We start from the raw sequence: 8,900 nt of genomic DNA, 5'->3' as shown, positions 1-8,900 counted from the left end.
TTTATCTTCTGGGGGAAAAAAAAAAGTCAAGTGCCACTTCTAGGCCAGCAGCTCCCTAAGCCCGAAGACGGTCTGAGGAGGGTAGTGTACTACGTCAGGAGGCCTGACGTTTCAGGCCAGGACTGAGGGCTAGGCCAGTCCTCCAAGCCACAACTGCCCTACAGAGACAAGACAGAGCTTTTTTTTTTTTTTTTTTTTTTTTTTTTTAAATATATATACTTCTGAAGGAGGAGACCTGGGCCCTGCCTTTGAAGATGCTGCTGCTGCTGTAATCCTGACCTAACACAGGGCTCTGTGGCATAAAACATTTGCTTCTACCACCCCAGGCCTTTCTTACTGGGCTTCATGCGGCTTCAGCTTGATGTTCCCTCTTAGTTCAAAGTGGGAACCAGCTACCCAGTGAGTTTCCTGGCATGGTCTTTTTTGTTTTTCTTTCTTTCTTTCTTTCTTTTTTTTTTTTTTTTTTTTTTTTCTTCTTCTCTTAGTGAGATTGGTCCAGCCAACCAAAAAGATAAAGAGTTCTTTCCCTCAGGAAGGGGCAAACTCTGAGGACCATGGGGATGTCCCTGCTCCGCCCTGGGCCAGGTGATCCCTTAGACCAGGGTGCTCTTGGCTTCCTTCCTGGTGTTCTTGGCTAAGAAGCTCCACATCCCCGGGAGATCTTTGGGTACTCCCTCCACTCACCAGCCCCAGGGTGTAGCCATTGGGCGGCCGCCGTCCAGAATGGGGGGCACTGCCATTGGCCCATACCCCCAGGGGGTGGCCATTGAGGCGGAGGCTGACCTGTTCTCCCTCAGTGCTGTGAGACGCTGAGGCCCAGGCACTGGAACCCCCGGCTTTGAAGGGTTCCTGTCGCCTCAGGACATGGGTTCGGATTATCTTCCGGAAGGTCTGGCGGAACTCACGGATCCTGTAGGCATAGATGAAGGGGTTGACGACGGAATTGCTGTGGGACAGGATGATGGCCAGGTACATGAGCCACGGCGGGGCGTGTTGGCATGTGGGGCAGAAGAAGGTGAAGCAATTGATGATGTGCAGTGGCAACCAGCAGAGGGCAAAGAGCCCCACGATGATGGCCAGGGACTTGGCAGCGTGGACCTCCTTCTGCAGCGTGGACCGGGTCCGCTCTCCCGGCAGAGGTTGGCTTTCCATCTGTTTCAGCTGTCTCCGGGCCGCCAGAAAAATCCGCAAGTAGATTCCCAGCATGAGCAGCAGGGGCAGTAACACGAAAGCAAAGAAGTTGTAGTAGACCATGTAGTTCATGGGGACCACGTCCTCAAACAGACAGGCTACCTGGCCCTCACCGCAGGCCCGCGTGCCGTTCCCGCCTTCCTTAAGCTGACTGCAGTTGTTCCAGCCCAGCATGGGAGTCAGGCCGATGGCAAATGACAACACCCAGCAAATTGCAATGATGCCCTTCGCCCTTGTCCCTGTCACCAAGCCATTGTACCTGGGGAGAGAGGACTGGCATTAGAGGACTGAGGAACCAGGGTCTAGCAGGACCAAGAGCCCAAGAAGCCCCCACAGATGACCAGAGGGTCCCCGTGTGTTGGCCGTAAGGTCTCAGACGGACTAAGCACTTCCTTTTCCTCCTAGCCTAGATAGTGTGCTCTTCTAAGTGAGGTGCTTGCTGTTTCCACAGCTGCGGGGAGGTACTGGGGAGTGGACATCAGGGACGTGGAAACCATCGCACGAATGTCCAGGCGTTACTAGTCTTGAGACTTGAGCTGAGTCTGGTTTGAGAGAAACAGGGGATCTTAGGGGGGATAAGTGCCACTTCTATGCTTGTTAAGCTGGTTCCTACTATAGGAGTCACCACTTTCCTTTAGAACAGGACAGAATGGGCCAGGCCAGACCTGTAGACCGCCTCAGCCACTTATGCTCCCTGCCTCTTCTTCCTCATTTGAGTTGACTCTCCATGGTCCTCAAGAAGAGACTTGCCCAGGGCATGGAGGAGGAATAGAAGTCCCAAACCAAATGAAATATCAGCTCCCCTCCAAACCTACCCACAGTTCTCTGGATGGAGATGAGACAATTATGGATTGACACTTTTCTGAGGTACTGAATGGGGTGTGAAAGAAGACAGCCTGGGGTGGGGGGTGGGGGTGGAGGTCAGGAGAAAATATTCTTGTCCTGATTGGCAGTCCGGGGAGGAGGGGATGGGATGGGATGGGATGGGGCGGGGAGCGGGGAGGCTTGATCTGTCTGTCAACTGGAAAGTAACCTGAGCTCCACTAGAAATACACCGGTCACCTTAGTAAAAGGATGTTTTTGTTTTACGTCTTCTCCACTGAAAAAAGAAAGGAGGGGAGGGGGCTTTGGTAACGACTGAAGAATGAACTTATATTGAATGGTTTCAATTCTGGCAAAACAAAACTACCCTCCCAGTGGAAGCTTCCACTCCTCAAGTTCAGGCCGGACATCTTGGAGAAGTGTCCTCTGAGGCTGGGAGCTCACGTGGTGTAGCCTTCTCCTGCATTTATCTCTACTCTGCAGCTGGGGTGGGGGGTGGGGGTGAGGGGCAGGTAGTAACGAGGAAAACACACCCCCTGAGTTCATTGATTTCAGACTTAAAGCAGCTACACAGAGGCCATGACCTGTGGGTGGTAAACACAGATATCTACCGGTAATGGACTTGTCGGGAAGGCTGGGAACGTGCTGGCCCCGTCTTCGTCTCTATGCAACGTGTATGTGCACTGTTAAAGAGCCTCGTCAGTCTGTGGGAGGCTCTGAATTGAAGCTGCATCATCAAAGAAAGAAGGAAGGCTGGGCGGTGGTGGTGCATGCCTTTATGCCCAGCACTCGGGAGGCAGAGGCAGGTTTGAGGCCAGCCTGGTCTACAGAGTGAATCCAGGACAGCCAAGGCTACACAGAGAAACCCTGTGTTGAAAAACAAAACAAAACAAAACAAAAACAACAAAAGAAAAAAGAAAAGGAAAGAAAGTAGTGTGTACCCAGTGCCGCTAAAGCTTAAAGTGGGCTGGATAGCTAGTGGGGTTTTTTTGGGGGGGGTGTTGTCTTTGAGGGCGAAAATCTCCCATTTTAAGTGTTGTCAATTAAGAAGGATATAAAGAAAAAAAAAATACCCTGGCAGTTTCTGACCACTTATCTAATCTGTCCCTCCGCTTTAGAGCTGGGGAAACTGAAACTAAGACCCAAGGAGAGGCAGAGACAAGCTGTGAACATCCCGAGGCCCAGGAGCAACTCAACCCAGGTGAATTTGTCTCTTCCCCGATGGTGCTGGGGATCAAATCCAGGGCCTTGCGTATGACAGACAAGCATTCTACCACTGAGCTCCAGCTCCAGCCCTGTGAGCTGAAGATGCAAACAGTAACTGTCAGCCACATTCTCCGGAGCATCAGGGCCTTGATCCCCTGCAACGTGGCCTCTGCAGAAGGCCCACAGACTTACGACATGTACCCACAGCACCAGAAAGCCAGCACAGCATGTCTGTTTGTCTGGAGGCTCAAACATGAAGTTCTAGGGCCCCCACCCCATCTAATAATTACGTACTTACTCTGCGCCAGGCACCCCTCAACAGTGTTCTACATGATCCTCACGGGAGGAGAGGAAGCTACGTTAATGTTCACAGTTTTCCTGGGACAAACATACCTTTCCTGGGTTCTAGTGCTGGTACATTCCTGTAAACAAGGAATGCCATGTCACTCACTTTTGGACCTCTTTTGGACCTCAATTTCCTCATTTATGAAATGAAACTAAGAATTCTAGACCTGTCACCACTGCCCATAAGGGCAACGATGCTGAATTTAGTGGGTGGAAACCCCGGGGAGTCACCATGGGAACTCAGGGTGGGTCATAGCTATTCCGTTGCTATTCAGAGAAATAAGTTGCCTGGGATACTGATGAACTTCTAGGGACAGTCTAGAGGTCTCCCACTTTGGGGGCTTTCAAACCCTTTTTTAAGAACGGGCCTTCTGCCATGTCCAGGGAGTTAAGTAAGTTTCTGAGTTAACGGGTCGTTGTTGGAGACAACAATTGAGGCCCAATAGCTTCTGGGAATACACCATGGAAATCCCAGGGTTGTTCTCTTTTCTTTTACAGACTGGAAACCCACAAGGGGACGGCTTCCCACTGCCATTTGGAAAGAAAGCTCCCGTGGGGACAGAACCCAATGTGTAAGGTGCACTTTCCGAAGTTGGCAAAAAGTACGGAGGAGCTTGGAGACAATGTTTAAGCACATGCAAGTGTTATGTACACACACACACACACACACACACACACACACACACACACACACACGCTCATATTTCCAGCACTTGGAAATAGAGGCCGGAGAATAAAGAAATTGAAGTCATAGAACAGAAACTTGAGGCCTAAGACAGCACCCGGACCCACATGGAATCACGTACACACCACAGCTATCCCAAGGGCCCAGCCTGGCCTGTAACTGTGACTAACATAGTCTCATTCTGGCCTTCTGGATAAATATACTCCGTGCAGCTAGAAGGATGCTCAGACTTCCTAGCAGCCCATAGAGTCTTAGAGACATAGGATATGGCCACCCGAGGCTCCGGCAGCACCTATTTCAAGTGTCCCCTGAGGATCCTGATCACCCATACTTGGGGGGGGGGGGGGGGTGGGAGGAGGCTCACCCTATGGCTGCAAACCATACCCACAATTCCAGGTAGAGTTTTTTGTATATTCGCAACACTGAGGAGAAGGCGGGTCTTTTTAAGTCATCCTAATGACCTATGAGTTGAAGAGTACCTGACCCAAAGGAGAAACTCAAATTCCTTCCACAGGCAGAGGCCAACAAGCTAAATCAGCCCCACACCATACCTGCCACTCAGCAGCCAGGCCACCACCCTCCAGCCCAGAGGACAGGCTATACCTACATGCTCGCTCAACTCTACCTTGGGACATTTACCTGGGCTTTATCCAACCGCACGCCTCCCCCCCCCCCCCACTACACACACACCCTGTAATATCAATATGACACAACTTCCTCCAGGGCATATTGCCCCCTACTTCTGCCCTCTCACCAGCATCCTTGTGGAGAAGAACACTTTACAAATGTTAATCAGGTTGTATTCTACCACTGAGCCATGCCTCTAGTCCAGCAAGGGCTTATGGCCAAATTAGAAAGCTTTCCCCTTTACCTTCTTTCCTTTTTCTGTGGTGCTAGGGATACAGCACCAGACCTTAGGGGTGCTATGTAAGCACCCACCACTACGCACATGGCTGGCTCTTGTGCCCTTCTGGAAATCAGAGAAATGTATTTTATAGGACTTCAGGTCTTGCAGCCACTGGTTTTCCATGTGTAGTCTGGCCTGTTCCTTAGGAACGGGAGCACCAGAGGCCAACGTGAGACTTGGAGACAGTGGTGCAAAAGACCCCCAGGAAAGGAGACCTGGTCACTGACCCCAGGCTTTTCATCCCTTGCAGACACAGAGCTGCATCTTGGCCTTTGACCCATTTTCCTTTATTAACCAGAAGGCCTTGCCTTCATTTAACAGAGAGTCCCAACACTCAGGAAGGAGTGGACCAATTATTCTGAGGCTGAAAATTCTTTAAAACGGCAACAAAAGAAGCTCTGAGGCATGGTGTAAGCCTGGGACTATGCCTCCATCCAAGACTAGAGCCTGCAGACCTCACCAATAGCACAGGAAACACCCTAGAAGAGGCTGGGTTCCTAGCTGTGAAGGGAAGAAAATGACAGACCAAGCTAGAAAGTCCCCCCAGAGCCAGCCAAGGGTTCCTGGTCCCTTCCAGATTCCCCTCAAGCCTGGTCCTCTGTTCCCCTCCAGATCTTCCTCATGCCTGGTTTCCTGCTGCACTCCAGACCCCGCTCATGCCTGGTCCCCTTGATCTCCACCAGAAACCCCTCATGCCTGGCTTGCTCTCAGGAGCCCCTTTATAGACACCTCCATATTCTCAGTAACAAAAAACTTGAGGGGACAGGAAAGTGAGGGACTTTAATAGCCAGGAACACAATGAAGGGCTCTAAACTCCACCCAGATTGGGAGGCTGTCCTTTCCTAGCTCTGGTCTCCCACAAGGATCCCAACATCTGCTTCGGCTGAAATGCTGGACCAGGATGCTCCAAGGACATCCTGTACTAACACCCCATGGCCTGTGTAAAACTGCCCAGAGATAAGATGAGCATCCTCAGTGGGCAGCTCCTTGCAGAGACCAGCCTGTGCTTTCCAAAGCCTCACTCAGAGCTCAGATGGCCCAAGGTCCAAGTGGAACTGAGGTCGTGAGGTCCTGCGGGTCAGCTGTTCCTACCCATTTACTGAAGCCATAGACCTTCGAGTGCTCCCCTTGTTACCCATGGGAAAACAGGCCCAGCACAGGGTGTGGCTTTCTACAGCCACACGCTCACTCCATGCCATTCTGGGGGATTTGGTCTCTTGATTATGAGAAGACAGACACAGGGAGAGGCTGAGGAGAGGAAAGCAAGACGAGGCCTTTAAGCTGGGAGCAGCCATCCTGATCTGTCCTAATATGCTGCTGCTGGGGAGTTGGAAGAAAAGTGAATGCTAGGTTACGGCTTTCCTTTGGTGACTTGCTACTACACGGGCTGAGCCCATCTCTTGGGGGTAGGTGCCATTGACCCACCTGGGACCCACACACAGACTCCCCCCTACTCCTCCAGGCTCTAATCTGCCTTTGCAGGAACCTAGACTGTGGTCAACTTCAGGAGCATAGGGTGGAAGCAACGGTGCAAGGCTGTCTCCACACGTGACCTTTAGCCCTGTCTCTTCTTAGAGCTGGCCGAAAGTCTCTCCCCCTTTGTTTGCTAGTTTGTTGGATTGTTTTTTTCTTTTCTTTGAACAGGGATCTTAGTGCAGGCTCCTGGCTGCCCTGGAACTCAGCACCCTCAAATTCTAGCCTCTGTCACGTTCCAGGACGTAAGCATGGGCTTGCTACCATGCCCGGCAGGAGTCCCCTTTGACCAAGACTTTAAGGCAACACAAGGCACAGGCTCTTACCCTTTGAGCAGCCTAGTGTGGGTGTTCGAGTCTCCCCTTAGGGCTCAGATTATAGCAACCGCTGTGTGTTGCAGACAGCTTGTCAAAGACTGACGTCACAGTGACGGCCACCATTTTGCTACATTTCTTTTCTTCCCAGGCCCTCTGCTATCAGCTCCTCAGATAGCTGGGAGAGGGAGCTAGCCCCCTTCTCAGAGCCTCCTTTTTCTATTCAGAAGGCGAGAGGAAGGAAATGACGTCTAAAGGCTCTCTTGCATCTGCCTCTGAGCTTTCACAGCTCACCGAGCCTGGACCTTCTTGTTGCTAGGCGTCCTCTGCCCATGGTAGAGCTGCCATTACTACCACTGTGGGCGGGAGCTCCGCTGGGGTAGAAAAAAAAATTCACTGTGGCGACTGTCCACTCCAAACCCTCATTATGCCATCCTTCCTCTAGGTCTACAGCCACTCTGGCCACAGGACCCAGCTCTGGTAGAAAGACACAGAGGTGGGGCCCCCTGGGAGAGTAATGGACTGTTCTAATCTACAGGGTGACTGGGAAGAGGCCTTGGGGAAGACTTTCTTTACACAATACTTGGCTATAGTCACTTCACTAAAGAGTCACCTGGGGGGCGCAAAATAAAAACCCTTTGCACAGCCATGGCCCCCTCACGCAGGCAGAGTCCTCTTGGACTCAGGGGACAGCCTCATTTGCATAGAAGTCCAAATGACTCACTGCAGCATTTGGCCAAGTCACTTCCTCTCTCTGGGTCACGCTCCTAATGTACACACTGGGGAAAGGATGGCCGTGGCTGAGGCGGGATCCTAGCTGAGGTTCTGCAGTTGCCCATGGCTCCTCACTCACCCCAGATCATATTCAGATGTTATGAAGACTAGCTCACACAGCCAGCGGCAGCATGTAGCCTCAGAACCAGAATACTCTCATCTGATAGTAGCTATATATGGCTGCCTATAGAAAGCCTCAACATGTAACAAGTGCTCTGTACTTATATAGGGATAAAGCCAGACAGGCATGACCACCCCCAGCTCTATAGAGATGCAGACCAACTACTCCCAGAGCCCTGTCCTTTGTGCCCGCTGATGCAAGCCTCATGCACAAATGTAAGCCTCGGCTCACCGGAGCGGGATGCGGATGGCGATGTATCGGTCAACGGCAATAGCCAAGAGGCTGAAGATGGAACTCTGCGTGAGGACCAGGACAAAGCAGGCGAAGAAGAGGCAGCCGTGGCAGGCGGCACAGAAGCCGGTGCTGATGGTGATGGCGAAAGGGATGGCGAGCACACCCACTGCGATGTCAGCCGCCGCCAGCGACACCACGAAGAAGTTGGTGACATTCTGCAGGTTGCTGTTGATCCACACGGCCCAGCACACAAGCACGTTGCCCAGGATGGCCAGTACGGCGATGGCCAGCTCCACTGTGATGTACACTGAGGAGCCCATGGTGGGAGCAGCCACACTTGGGCAGGCTCAGCAAGGATGCGGGCCTGGGCCAGCTCTCGGTCCATAGCTGCAGCCCAGCCGTCCAATCACCCAAGCCTCGCAGCCCTTTCCTCACAAGAGCCACGAGTGTTCCCAGAGAGAGCTCCCCAAAGGCTTTTTCACAGATGACTCCGCATCTCCCGAAAGCATGACTTCTCCGGGGGATCTGGCCTGTCTCTGCTCAGCTTTAGGGTTCCTGAAGAGAAAGAACGAATCCCAGTGAGCTGCTGAACCACCCCGCCACCACCACTTCAAGATTCTGTCAGTCGTGGGTCAGGTATCTGCCTGAGAATGGCTCCATCTTGCCCCGTCTGTGATGGCCTGTCAGGACGCGGGCCCAAAGAGCTCACAGGTTTCAAAGAAGTATTGTTAAGATCTTCCCGGAACCCTTCTCAGGGAGGCGTTTCTTCCATTCTCTTCAGGACAGATGCGGGGCAGCATTTTCCTGCAGTTAGCCACCCTCCCTGCT

The 8,900-nt window shown here is 52.2% G+C and overlaps 1 protein-coding gene across 1 annotated transcript; it reads right to left on the bottom strand.

The window, feature by feature from the left end:
• Positions 1 to 347: 347 nt before the first annotated feature.
• Adora2a (adenosine A2a receptor) lies at positions 348 to 8,621 on the bottom strand. The gene is made up of 2 exons (XM_051153217.1): positions 8,070 to 8,621; positions 348 to 1,450 (listed from the first exon to the last, which is right to left on the bottom strand). Exons 1-2 carry the CDS (start codon positions 8,390 to 8,392, stop codon positions 529 to 531), a joined length of 1,245 nt encoding a protein of 414 aa, XP_051009174.1. The 5' UTR covers positions 8,393 to 8,621; the 3' UTR covers positions 348 to 528.
• Between the last annotated feature and the right edge of the window lie 279 nt (positions 8,622 to 8,900).

The sequence above is a fragment of the Acomys russatus genome, chromosome 11, assembly GCF_903995435.1.
Source record: "Acomys russatus chromosome 11, mAcoRus1.1, whole genome shotgun sequence".
Lineage (NCBI taxonomy): Eukaryota > Metazoa > Chordata > Mammalia > Rodentia > Muridae > Acomys > Acomys russatus.
Note: the sequence above shows the minus strand (reverse complement) of the source record. Positions and strands in the feature narration are given on the sequence as shown.